At 46.9% G+C, this 13,730-nt stretch overlaps 1 protein-coding gene across 17 annotated transcripts in view; it reads left to right on the top strand.

Moving 5' to 3' along the window:
* The window catches only part of EP400 (E1A binding protein p400), an 80,704-nt gene that overhangs the window by 52,327 nt on the left and 14,647 nt on the right, over nucleotides 1–13,730 (top strand). For 11 of the 17 annotated variants that reach the window (XM_048513973.1, XM_048513972.1, XM_048513971.1 and 8 more), the window contains 9 exons: nucleotides 5,610–5,768; nucleotides 8,613–8,696; nucleotides 9,041–9,175; nucleotides 9,267–9,311; nucleotides 9,409–9,562; nucleotides 10,570–10,811; nucleotides 11,004–11,177; nucleotides 11,590–11,637; nucleotides 12,064–12,099. In XM_048513973.1, coding sequence (XP_048369930.1) covers nucleotides 5,610–5,768; nucleotides 8,613–8,696; nucleotides 9,041–9,175; nucleotides 9,267–9,311; nucleotides 9,409–9,562; nucleotides 10,570–10,811; nucleotides 11,004–11,177; nucleotides 11,590–11,637; nucleotides 12,064–12,099 — 1,077 coding nt within the window. The remainder of the gene's footprint in view (nucleotides 1–5,609; nucleotides 5,769–8,612; nucleotides 8,697–9,040; nucleotides 9,176–9,266; nucleotides 9,312–9,408; nucleotides 9,563–10,569; nucleotides 10,812–11,003; nucleotides 11,178–11,589; nucleotides 11,638–12,063; nucleotides 12,100–13,730) is intronic. The other 6 variants (XM_048513976.1, XM_048513977.1, XM_048513978.1 and 3 more) reach the window with 3 other exon arrangements.

Raw genomic sequence — 13,730 nt, 5'->3', positions numbered from 1 at the left:
GGAGCTGTTGTTGCCGGCTGGCTAGTTGGGAAAGACTTGGTGGAACAACCAGGTTTTACAAACCTTGCGGAACAAAGATAGTTCCCACAAGGCTCTAACGTCGGCTGGTAATTTGTTCCTCCAGGCCGAAGCCAGGGCCAAAATCTTTACAGAAGATGGGTCTCTGCCCCAAGGGGCTGACAGTCTAAAATTTGAACTAGGATGTTGGTGAAAGGGGTGGGGGGAGACCTGAAAGAAGTACAATAGCCCTGAGGTTTACTTTCAGCTCAGAAGAGGGGCTGAGCTCCCCACTAACATAAGAACATAAGAACAAGCCAGCTGGATCAGACCAAAGTCCATCTAGTCCAGCGCTCTGCTACTCGCAGTGGCCCACCAGGTGCCTTTGGGAGCTCACATGTAGGATATGAACGCAATGGCCTTCTGCGGCTGTTGCTCCCGATCACCTGGTCTGTTAAGGCATTTGCAATCTCAGATCAAGGAGGACCAACATTGGTAGCCATAAATCGACTTCTCCTCCATAAATCTGTCCAAGCCCCTTTTAAAGCTATCCAGGTTAGTGGCCATCACCACCTCCTGTGGCAGCATATTCCAACCACCAATCACACGTTGCGTGAAGAAGTGTTTCCTTTTATTAGTCCTAATTCTTCCCCCCAGCATTTTCAACGAATGCCCCCTGGTTCTAGAATTGTGAGAAAGAGAGGAAAATTTCTCTCTGTCAACATTTTCTACCCCATGCATAATTTTGTAGACTTCAATCATTATCCCCCTCAGCCAGCCTCCTCTCCAAACTAAAGGAGTCCCAACTGGCAGCTGCAGCCTCTCCTCATAGGGAAGGTGCTCCAGTCCCTCAATCATCCTTGTTGCCCTTCTCTGCACTTTTTCATATCTCCCTCAATATCCTTTTTTGAGATGCGGCGACTCAGAACTGGACACAGTTACTCCAAGTGCGGTCGCACCACTGCTTTATATAAGGGCATGACAATCTTTGCAGTTTTATTCTCAATTCCTTTCCCTAATTATCCCCAGCATAGAGTTTGCCTTTTTTTACAGCTGCCATGCATTGAGTTGACATTCCCATGGAACTATCAAGCTAAAGACGCCTAAATCCCTCTTTCCTGGTCTGTGACTGATAGCACTGGACCCCTGTAAGCGTCGTATGTGAAGTTTGGATTTTTTTTTGCCCCTAAGTGTTGCATCACTCTTACATTTTGCTAAGCATTGAAAGACTTACATTTACCATTTCTGAGACCCACTCACCCTAATTTATCAAGGTCCGCTTGGAGCTCTTACGCAATCCTTTGTGGTTCTCACCACCCTACATAATTTGGTATCATCTTGCAAACTTGGCCACCACGCTTCACCCCCCCCTACTTCCAGGTCATTTTATGAATAGGTTAAAGAGCACTGGTCCCAAAGCGGATCCTTGGGGGACACCACTCCCGACATCTCTCCATTGTGAGAACTTCCCATTTACACCCACTCTTTGTTTCCTGTTTCTCAACCAGTTTTCTGAAAATCCATAGGAGGGACTTCCCCTCTTTATTCCTTCATTGCTGGAGTTTTCTCAAGCGAGGGTCTCTGAGTGAGGGAACTTTGTCAAAAAAGCCTTTTGGAAATCAAGTAGAGCAAATGTCCACCGGTTCACCCCTGTCCACATGCCTGTTTACACCCTCAAAGAACTCTGTTTCTAGTAAGTTTGTAAGACAGGATTTGCCTCTGCAAAAGCCATGCTGACTTCTTTCTCAGCAGGTTATTTGCTTTTCTACATGTTTTATAATTTTGCTTATCTTTAATGATAGATTCTACTAATTTACTCAGGAACAGATGTCAAACTGACTGGCCTTGTAATTTCGGGTCCCCCCTAGATCCCTTTCTTTAAAGATTGGTGTGACATTCAGCCCATCTCTCTCCAGTCTTCAGGGATGGAGCCTGATTTCAGGGATAAGTTGCATATTAAAGTTGAGAAGATCAGCAATTTCATGCTAGAGCTCTTTAAGAACTCTTGGGTGAATGCAATCTGGGCCAGGGGATTTAATAACATTTAGTTTATCAATGGCTGCCAGAACTTCTTCCTTGTCTACCACTATCTTTGCTTAGTTCCTGGGATTCGCCTCCCTAAGAAGCTTGGTTCAGGTGCAGGAATGTTCCTCACCTCCTCTTGGGTGAAGACAGATGCAAAGAATTCATTCCAGCTTCTCTGCAATCTCCCTGCCATCTTTTTAGCACACCCTTTGTTCCTTTGTCATCTAACGGGCCTACCGCTTCCCTTTGCTGGCTTCCCTGCTTTTGAGTGTACTTGAAGGAACTGTTTTGTTGCTGGTCTTGATGTTCGCGATGACCATGCGTTCCCTCACGCAAATCCTTTTTTTTGCCTCCCCTTACAGCTAACTTGCTTCTCTTTTACACCATTTGTTCCCTCTCATATTCCTCTCTCATATTCTTCTATCAGTCAAACTGGACACCATTTTTCTAAAGAGACATTTTTCTTTTTTTCTTGACCGTTTCCTCAGCCTCTCTTGTTAACCATGGTGGCTTTCTTTTGGACTAGGTGCTGCCTTTTTTTCTAACCTGTGGAACACATTCCAGCTGAGCTTTTATTCCTGTGTTTTTAAATAGCCTCCAAGCCTCCTGCACAGTTTTGACTCTCCTGATTTTCCCTTTCAGCTTCCTGCAAGACCTATCCCCCCCTCATCTTTTAGAAATTTCCCTTTCTGGAAGCCGAATGTAACTACATTAGTAGTTTGCCACTTGTTAAGCATGCTGAGATACTAGATCTGACAGCATTGTGGTGGCTGATTGTTCCCTATCGGCTCAACAACACTGACTTCCTGCACCAGGTCCCTGGGTCCCCACATAGAATTAGATCTAGGTCCACCTCTCCCTGGTTGGTCTCCCACAACCATCTGCTCCTAAGCCACAGTCATTAGCATATCAAGGAATGCCTCTCCTTACTATGACCTGAACATGCATTTTTCCAGTTTATATGGGGATAGTTAAAATCACCCACATTACCATGACATTTTGTTTTGTTGGCCTCTCTAATTTCTTTTTTCCGTCTCAGGATCCTCTTGTGCACTTTTGGTCTGGGGGAATGATAATATATTCCTAATATTAAACTGTCCTTCACACCTGGTATTGATATCCACAGTGATTCTGTGGGGCAGGGGAGTAGGGAACCTGCGGCTCTCAGATGTTCAGGAATTGCTGAATTCCCATCAGCCCCTACCAGCATGGCCAATTAGCCATGCTGACAGAGGCTGATGGGAATTATGGTTCCTAAATCTGCCTGGGAGAGCCGCAGGTTCCCTAATCCCCCCGGCTGTAGGGAACTCAACTCCCCTTGCATTGTCTATTTTTATGTGATACTATGCTTCCTCTTTGATGTAAAGGGCAGCTCCACCCCCAATGTGCCCTGTCCTATCAGCTTCCCTATAGAGCCTGTAGCCTGGTATAGCAACATCCCACTGGTTCTCACTCATTTCCACCATGTCTCTGTAATGCCCACTATATCAACAAAGTCCTCCTTCAAGGCACTCTGTACTCTAGCTCCCAGTTCCATTTTTAAAAGCTCGAATGCTTCTACTATTGGCATAGAGACACCTGTATCTCCCCTGTCTCCCTGTCCTTAACCTGGGATTTATGTGCTTTACCCCTGAAGTCTTTTGCAGACACTCATCCCTTGTCACATGCACATTGCTATGTTCCTCGCTTGTATGTGGTTGATTTAGAAAAACCTCCCTCTCTGTCTGCATCCCCATAGATGCTGTATTCCGAACCGAAGTCACTCAGCTCCTGTCGGCTTTCCCCAGTGATCAGTTTAAAAGCTGTTCTGCCACCTTTTTTTAATGTTGGCGTTTTCAGCGGCTCTGGTTCCCTCTTTGGTTAAGATGAAGCTCCATCCCGGTTTGTACAGGCCTGCTCCTTGTCCCAAAAGGTTCCCAGTTCCTGACACAATCTGAGAACCCTCTGCCTTACACCACCTTCTCATCCACGCATTGAGACCCTGTATCTCCAGCACTGCTTGCCAAGCTCTCGGGCCTCTTGTGCCGATGGGCAATTGCTTGCATTTCTGAGATTGCCAGGTCAGCGGACTTCCAGCTCTGTTTCCTAGCAGCCTAGATTTAGCTTCCAAGAACCCTCCCGGCTACATTTCCCAATGTCGTTGGTGCCAATATGGACCACAACTGCTGACTCCACCCCCAGCACTGTCTAAAAGCCTATCTAGACTGAAGTAAGCGTGACATCCAGGGTGAACCTTCAGCACCAGTGGCAGGCAAGTCACTACAGTCACGGTCATCAATGCCTCTCACAAACCCAACTCTCTACATTTCTAATGATCGAGATCACCCACTACAAGGAGCTCCCCACCTCCCCGAGGGTGTATCTCTCAGTGCGAGAGGATAGCTGATCACCAAGTTACAGGAAGGGATCCCATCTAAGGGAGCATCTTCCCCCACCTCAGGCTGGCACCCTCCATCCCCAAGACCTTCATTCTCCATGACAACTGAAGAGATGTCACCTTGGGAGTGGGACCCGGGCTGTTAAGTCCCCTGAGAAGCTCCCTCGGTTCTGTCACCCCTCTCTGCCTCTTTCTAGCTTCTCCAGGTTCAAGCCACCTTGGCTTCAAGAGAATCCATTAATGCACACACGTTCCTTGAGTGCCAGGAGCTCATTGCAGCGAGGTGGCACACCCACGCACTTCTGTCCTCCAGTTGGCAGATAGTCATACATGCAGGACACTCAGTGCAAAACACTTGGAAAGCCCCTCCCCCTGCTGGCTTCTCTGGCTTCATATCTGATTTGTTTAGATATTTAAATATTAAAGCTTTTAGTCAGTGCCCCCTGGGAGCTATCTGCACATACTATCCTGTCACAATATGTCCTTTATTAATTTAAAAACACAAAAAAATTAGAATTTAAAATTGGTTCCAGCTGGTTCCAGAGACTGGAACTAAAGCCCCACCTCTCCAGGACAAAGAAGCCCCACCTCTTAGGATAAAGAGGAACAAGAGATGAACTCTGTTAACCCCTGTTAAGCCCCACCTTCCAGATTCAGCAGCCTTAGCTCACAGGAGCCTTACAAGGAGAAAAAGAGATAACCCCTGTTAAAATACACTGTTTTAAAAGCTGTGGCTTTGAGAAAAGCCCTCCAAAATGAACACCAGCAGGTCACTCTGCTCTTCCTGGCCAAGTCTTCTTCCCACTGCTGCTACTCCTCTCTACTGCAAAAAGAGCAGATCAAATGCACTTGACTGAGCGAAGCCACTTGTGAACCGAGCTGCATGCAAAGATTCACTCAAACGGTTCAAATTCTCACTACCTGTGCACTCCTCATGGCTGAGGGGTTTGGCAGGGAGTGCAGATTTCATCCTGAGGTTTTTGGGCTTTCGTGTTTTGAAAAGCAAGCCCTCAGTCCCTCTGTCAATTAAGATGAATCTGAAAGCGGAGAGGCATTGCTCTCCTGAAAGCTAGGAAAGTTACTCGGGACGGGGAGGACCGCCGTGTCCAGCTGCCCCAGGTTTCTCCTTGCAGGTGAGCTCAGTTTGTGCAATGCTTTGTATAATTCAGGCTGGTCACGTGTGCTGTGTCTATCTTTACGTTTTTCAAAGGCTCTCAAAAGTACAGAGCGAGAAGCAGAGGAGCCCCACGGCTGCGTTGAGGACATGGAGACAGAATCGGCTTTGGAACCTCTCGTTTCAGAGTTTGGCAAGTCTCGGTATCTTCATGAGCCCTCTCAGCTGCAGGAACTGGTTACCGTGGTGGATCAGGTACCCCTCCCCGCCTTTCTACTGACACCTGCCTAAGACATTTCCAGCTAAACATTCCTCCATAGGTGTCAAACTCAGGCCCTCCAGATGTTCATGGACTATGATTCCCATCAGCCCATGCCAGCAGGGCCAATTGGCCATGCTAGCAGGGGCTGCTGGGAATTATAGTCCATGAACATCTGGAGGGCCTGAGTTTGACACCTATGCCCATTGTTGCCGACTGCATACTCTTGGGGGGCTTGCAAGCTAGGACAGAACGGCCCCCTTTGTTATTGCCCCCACTAGAAAAAGAAGAAGAGTTTGGATTTATAACCCCCTTTCTCTCCTATAAGGAGACTCAAAGGGGCTTCCAAGCTCCTTTCCCTTCCCCCCTCACTACAAACACCCTGTGAGGTGGGTGGGGCTGGGAGAGCTCCGAAGAACTGTGAGCCCAATGTCACCCAGCTGGCATGTGTTGGGAGTACACAAGCTAATCTGGTTCCAGATAAGCCTCCACAGAGTGGCAGAGCGGGGAATCAAACCCGGTTCTCCAGATGAGAGTTCACCTGCTCTTAACCACTACACCACGCTGGTTAGTGTTCATAGGTGTACTGCCTCTGAATTTTGGGGTTCCACTGATTGAGGTGTCCTCTATGGATGCCTCTAGTCCCCTTTTAGAAACCAGCATTCATTGGCCGCACTGTGTTCTGTAAGTTGGCGTGGAACAGAACTTCTGTTTGTCTGTTGAGAATCTACTCACTGAATGACCTCAAGTTCTGGAATTATAGAAGGACTGAAAGTCCTCCACTTGCTTCCCAGCATGCATAATTTTTTTAAATCGCTTTCTGAAGTCAATATGGGGAGCTGGGGTTGTTCAAACGTGCAGTCGTCGACAGCTGGGAAATTCCAAATGCCCTTTATGCTTCCTGAAAGGGCCAATAGAACTGTGGGGAGACCTGCTTATTGTGTTGTAAAACAAATAGGGAAGAGAGCAACAGATTTGAGGTGATTTTCATTCGCTGCCGTGAATCCGGTGCAAATAAAAGATTAATGAATAATTTGCACCTGGCTCTCATAAAATCTCGCACAGTGTATTTCTGTGTCCAAACCGTAATAACTTTGATGAAGACTGTAATCTGCAAGCAGTGGAAAACGGTATAATAAAAAACCAATTATAATTAAAATAGCAGCGTTAGCTGTGACTAAGGGTGCAATCCTACGCAAAATTTACTTCCGTCTGTCCATAGAAATCAACGGGCTTACAGTGGAGCAACGTTGCATAGGTTTTCACTGCAGGTCCCATAGCAAGCACATCTCTGAGCTGTTACAAATGATGCAGCTTCAACTGATGGGATCTAATCTTCGTAAATTGTTTAGGTCATTATGTCGTGCTCATTTTTTAAACATGCACAAAGCTTGTCTTGAGTCCTGATCGTCCTCTGCTGGAGGGTACATCCTTTGTAAAGGCTTCTGAGGCAGGCCTTTTATACCAACAGAGGAAACCGATTTTGGGGAATCAGGTTCACTTAGAATTTTAACCCTTTGCCATAGGTATAAGAGGTTCTCAGTGTAACCAGAGTGGTGTAATGATTAAGAGCAGGTGGACTCTAATCTGGAGAACCCCACTCCTCCACATGAGTGGCAGACTCTTATCTGGTGAACTGGATTTGTTTCCCTGCTCCTACACATGAAGCCTGCTGGGTGACCTTGGATCAGTCACAGTTCTTCTCAGACTCTATCGGCCCCACCTACTTCACCAGGTGTCTTCTGTGGGGAGTGGAAAAGAAAGGAGTGTGTAAGCCTCCTCGGCTATCTTTGCAGGAGAGAAAGGCAGGGGATAAATTCAAACTCTTCTTCTAGCTGTAAAAGTTTTGGCTTCACTGCCATGAAGTTAAGTTTTGTGGTGTGCAAGGACACAACAATCACTGAAGCAGGAGTTGCATATAATTTGAAAGTTTTGTTTATTTACACGTTCATTTTAAATAACATCATCAGCACAAGCCTGCAGGTAGTCAATGGAGAAACCTAGCTGAGACACATAAGTTTAAGCTAGTTATGGCTTCAGTGTGTACTACAACACTTCCACAAACAAACAGGCTTTTGCTGACTGGCCACTAGGTTGGATCCTTTCACATGCACTGGACTCCACCCAGACTGGCCGCCCTTTCCCCAGCCCCAGAGTAAATGGTACCAGGACTGCTCATCACCAGAAATATACAAATCAGAGGTGGGATCCAGCAGGTTCTCACAGGTTCCCGAGAGTAGGTTACTAATTATTTGTGTGTGCCGAGAGTGGGTTACTAATTGGTGATTTTGCCACATGATTTTTGCCTTAGTTACGCCCCTCCTCTCCGCAGTAGCGCGCAGAACTTGAAGCAGTCTGGCAGGAGGTGCACCAGCGTGTGTGGCAGCCTGTGCCTGCGTGCATTCGTTTCCTGCCCAAGGACAGGCACAGCAGCTGCGTCCTTGCCACATCCCCACCCCGGGAATGCCCCGCTCCCGGAATGCCCGGCCACGCCCCCGTCGTGCCCCACCCGGCCCCATTGGCGCTATGCCACAGTTTGAATCCGACCACCATGGGAACCTGTTACTAAAATTTTTGGATCCCACCACTGCATACAATGTGATTTTTCTTCAGTTCGAAAACCAGACTGCTCAAGCTTAGATTGCTTCTCAGGGCTATTACTTCTAGATATACTGCATACACTTTGGCTGAACACAGTGATCCCTACTGACCCTCTGCCGCTCACTGAAATACTTCAAGAGTCTGCTGATGCACTTTTTAAATTTAAAAGATTGTAGTTTTCACTGAAACGTCTTCCTATGCTGCTGGGCAGAGAGTAACTTCTGTGTTTCTTCTTTCAGCTCACCCCGATAGAAAAGTATGCCTTGAATTATCTGGAGCTCTTCCATATTTCCACTGATGATAGTGAAGCAAAAGACAGCCAGGTATAAGAAATATAAGCGTGGGCTCCGCCAGAAATCACGAGGGGGAAAGAAATAATTGGGAAATCCCCAAATCCAAATGTTCTCAGAGTACTTCGTAAAGGCCTGATCTAGCCCTGTTATCATCTGCCTTAGTCCCCCACCTACATTTTAAGGGGTGCTTACCTGCTTTCAGCATTCCTGACCACCTGGAACATACCTGTCCTCATCAGGCCTTGCTGGTGGGGATTGTGAAATATTTTATGCCTGGAAAAATGCTTCTAGAATCCTAAGTTTTTGGGGGTGGGGGTGGGGTTGAGTGTCCTTCTGCACAAGGTGGAATTTAATGCTGCCGTGTCATTGTCTAGATGGAAGCAAAAACTGCAAAGAAGGTATGGGAAACTCGTCACCTAAAGGAACTAAAAGAAGAAGACGAGCGGATGCTTTTGGATGGGGACGAGGAAGAGCTGCTCACCTACACTCGAGAGGATGCCTATAGCAAGGTAAATGTACCTGGTGACTTTTTTTGCGGCTCGGAGGCTCTCAAAATGAGTTCTGTCCACCAATACTGGTGTCTGCTTTTTCCCCGTGCAGGAATATATCTATGAAGGCCCTGATGGACAAACAGAAATAATGCCAGTAAGTCGGAGTGGCTGCTTTATTTTGCTTCTTGTTTACTCTGGGGACAAAAGTTCAGGAAGCAAACAGCAAACTTTCTTGTGATAACTTTGTGCAGCTTTGGACTCCCCCGACTCCGCCTCAAGACGACAACGATATTTACATCGACTCTGTCATGTGTCTGATGTACGAGACCACCCCGATCCCCGAATCCAAACTGCCTCCCGTATACGTCCGGAAGGAGCGCAAGCGCCACAAAACAGATCCATCCGGTAAATGTTTCATTGGTTTGGGATCTCTGCAAATAGAAAGGCACTGGGCTTGTCCTTACTTTGTGCAGAATAAAGGAGTTTTATTTTTCCAGCAGAAAGCAGACTGCAAGGTACAAAGCATTCTGGCTTTGGGATCAGTCGTGGACTACTGTGGATTTCTTTTAGCAGTATGTTCCATGTTGATAGCTGCCTTTGATTTGAGAGTGATTCACTGCTTGACTATCACCCCTTTGCAAGTAAAAAGAAGAAAAGAAAGAAAATCCTTTTGTAAGGCATTGCACAGGAAGATCTCTTCAAATGCTGTGTTTTAATTGCTAAAGCTGAATAAATTTCCACTTGGCCGGTGCCTGGATGTGAGACCTCCAGAGAACTTTTCATGAATGCAGAAGGATTGAATAGAATAGCAAATCAAATCAATCCTAAGTAGAATAATATTTAGTTCAGATGATAAAGTGCCACAAATGGCAAAGATGTTGCAAAACCGATACATTCTTCGGGACAAATAAGATCAACTCAGGAGAGGTCGGTCCAAATGCTGACCAAATATGATTTCGATGTTATGATCTTATCAGCCAACTGTCTTTAACATTTTTTCAGCTTGATTTGTTTGTTGAGTTGGTTCCTTCCTTCCTTCCTTCCTTCCTTCCTTCCTTCCTTCCTTCCTTCCTTCCTTCCTTCCTTCCTTCCTTCCTTCCTTCCTTCCTTCCTTCCTTCCTTCCTTCCTTCCTTCCTTCCTTCCTTCCTTCCTTCCTTCCTTCCTTCCTTCCTTCCTTCCTTCCTTCCTTCCTTTTCCTCCCTTGCAAAAAGTATTGAATTAGTGAGTAAGCTGGGACTTTTCTCTGCTGCTGTGTGAAGCTGAAGGTGAGGTGATCAAGGTGTGCTGCTGTGTCGCGAGATGTCCAAGGCAGACCCGCCACACAGCCCTTAACGCCAGAACCGCTCCATTCTTTCTGCGCTTGCCGCCCTCCCTTTTGTCCGCCTCTCTGAGCCTGGCGTCCCTCTTCCAGCTGCAGGGCGGAAGAAGAAGCAGCGCCACGGAGAGACGGTCATCCCTCCCCGCTCGCTTTTTGACCGAGCGACTCCGGGGATGCTGAAGGTGCGGCGGGAGGGAAAAGAGCAGAAGAAGAACATCCTGCTGAAGCAGCAGACGCAGTTCGCCAAGCCCTTGCCCACTCTCATGAAGCCAGCTGCGGAGGCCGGCCAAGACAACCCCGAGTGGCTCATCAGCGAAGACTGGGCCCTGCTCCAGGTGAGAGAGATTAACACTCTCCCACCCTCCAAACAATCTACCAGCCAAGCGGATGCAGACATGCATCCAGTGCCCCTTGTGGGACTCCTGCCAGTGACAGCCAGGCTATTGAGAAAGGTACAATGGAGCCCTCGACTTATCTCTCTGCCCTGTCCTGTTTTGTTTGTTCCTTGCCTCTTCTCCCATTTTTAGGCCGTTAAACAGTTGCTGGAGCTCCCTCTCAACCTCGCCATCGTGTCCCCGGCTCACACGCCCAACTGGGACCTCGTCTGCGACGTGGTGAACTCCTGCAGCCGCGTGTATCGCTCCCCGAAACAGTGCCGCAGCCGCTATGAAAACGTCATCATTCCAAGAGAGGAAGGGAAGGTGGGTGTCGCCTGAAATACGCATCTAAGCTAGTCGATCTAAGCTAGTCGTATTAAAACTAGGCTTTTTAAAAATAAAATCCTTCTTTTTTATAGTATTTTATGTGGCAAACTCTTTTTTTTTTAAATGTCAAACATAGCTCAAGAGCCCTTACAAGCCCCTGTCCAGTATGGCACCCTTATGCCCATTTTACAGAAGGGGAATTGAGACATATGGCTTGTCCAAGGCCTTCCGGCATGCTCCTCCTCTTTTTTTTTCTTCAATTGAGCAGGGATGTGACCCCCACCCATCTCCTGGGCCTTTGGCCCCTCCCTCTGTACCAGTCCGGCTCTGATAGAGACATCCTTTTTATGTCACTGATCTCCCCCCAAACCCATCGCAGAAAGTCAAAACTTTGCTTCTTATTTTACAGCTTATGTATGAAGCGAACCCTAAGAAGAAGACAAAAAGCATTTATAAGGTGTGCACTTATAAATTGTTGTTCTGGTGCAGACAGTCTGGTATCTTTAAGCATCATCAGAGGTGGACACAAGGAGAAGGAGAGACGGATTTGTCTTTTGAGTCCCGATTTGAATGCTGAATCGGCCGTTTTAAAAAGCCTTTGCATTTTCTTCCGCGTCGGCGCGGTAGATCGCGGCGCCAGGCGTCCTTGTCGAAAAAAAAACACCACGCTGTCGATCGAAAGAGCGATTCTCGCAATGAGCTGCTTTAGTCAGTTTAAATTCCTTGAAAAATAAAAGGGAAAAAAACCCCCAGCATTTGTCCACCTCCAAGAAATGCCACCTCATTCCGCATGATTATTTCAATTAGTACTTCTTCTTTTTTTCTAAACGTTCTGTTGCTAGCATTTTTTTACTTTTCATTTTGAAATCTGATTGCTTTGCAGACATTTAATGAATTAATTCCTGCAACGCCCCACCAGGTAATGTATTACCCCCAATTTTCAGCTGCCAGAAACGTAGTTTGAAAGTAGTGGGTTGTCATTAAAATAGGCTTTTTACCTCTAAGCAGTTTTCTGTAAGACCTGACTGTGGACGAGAGGGTGGGAGCCTGGTTGGGATAAGCTCCTTCTTACGTTGCTTCTAATCAACCAAATATTTCAAGGAGAAAGTCTGGGGTGTTGCAGGTTAATGTAGAGTATTTGTTGGGAGGTCGAGCTTGTGACAGGCGCATGTGCCTTTACATGCGCCTAGAACACGATCTTGCAGCTCCTGATTGGATGTGGGCTGGGTTGGGAAGATCTGGGGAAACTGAGGAGGCAGACTTTTGGGTGTGAACCATCCCATCCCACCCCACCCCTGGATTATCTTCTTGCCATATGTATTTTGAGTTTCACATAGTCTTTCATCATAGACAAACGGTCCCCTTATTTGTGTCAAAAACTGTCTCGCTATTGGGAAAGGCTGGAGTGCCATCTTTCAAGCTGAGTCAGTAATTTATAATTTTATGTTGTATGATTTAACTTAACATTGTATGTAGTTTGCTGGAAGCCTCCCCGAGCCCAAACTGGTTGGGAAAGGGCAGGATATAAATAAATTAAAAGCCATGCCAGGAATTCGTTTGGTTCTCTCGCAAATAAACAGTGAAACCGAACTCAGTTTTAGCAGCCTTTTGAGACTGGCCTCCTCATTTGCTGGCCTGTCAAAGGTTGGTGCTGCTCTCCCGTAGTAACTCCCAAGTCCATATACTCTGAGCCTCCTGTGGAAGATAAGTAGAGCCAGTGAATGTAACTCACAGGGCAATGAGTAGCAGCGTCCGGCAAAGCAGAAGCACCGTGGCCTCCGTGGCTTGGATCGGAGGATCCATTTTGCCACTATAAGAAAAATGTGGAAGCTGCAAATAGTTTCTAAAGCAGCCCTCCCTTCGAGATAGCGGTTCAATTCCTGTACGCCCCGTGACATCGATAACACGTAGATCGGCGACATTTCCCAATCCCTTATCCGTGGTGTGTGTTTACTCACTTCAGTGATACCCCGCCTTTCTCCCTAGTGGGGACTCAAAGATGCTTAGGTGGTTCTCTTCTGTGTTATCCCCGGTGGGTAGGTTCGGCTGAGTTTCTGCAGCTGGCCCCAAGTCACCCAGCAAGCCTGGATAACAGAATGGAAAGGCAAACGAGGGTCTGCCAGAGTCTAGTCTGACATTCTAACCACTGTACCATAGGTGGAAATCAGGAACAAGGGGTAGGCTGCTGCCCTTTCATCCTCTCACCCCTTCTTCAGTTAGCCACGGATACAGCCTCCCTGAGGTCAGCACAATTTGTACTGACATTAATTTTTAAAGAAGAGTTTGCAAATCTGCTTCAAACTCTGGTTCCAAAAACTGGTTTTGCAGGTAGTTGTAATTCTGCGCTAAGACTGGCAAAAAACAAGATGGGTGAATTTTCCCAGCAGATAGGCTGGGAGATAAAGCATACACGTTGTTGGCTCCCTCCCACTATGTTTGAACCATCTCTTAAGAGACTGGGAGTGCTGAATCACACTAGCCCAGAGGAATAGGTGTCCAGAGTATTCACCTAGCCCCATGGTAGCGAACCTTTGGCACTCCAGATGTTAT

The sequence above is a fragment of the Sphaerodactylus townsendi genome, linkage group LG13 (assembly GCF_021028975.2).
Source record: "Sphaerodactylus townsendi isolate TG3544 linkage group LG13, MPM_Stown_v2.3, whole genome shotgun sequence".
Classification (NCBI taxonomy): domain Eukaryota; kingdom Metazoa; phylum Chordata; class Lepidosauria; order Squamata; family Sphaerodactylidae; genus Sphaerodactylus; species Sphaerodactylus townsendi.
Note: the sequence above shows the minus strand (reverse complement) of the source record. Positions and strands in the feature narration are given on the sequence as shown.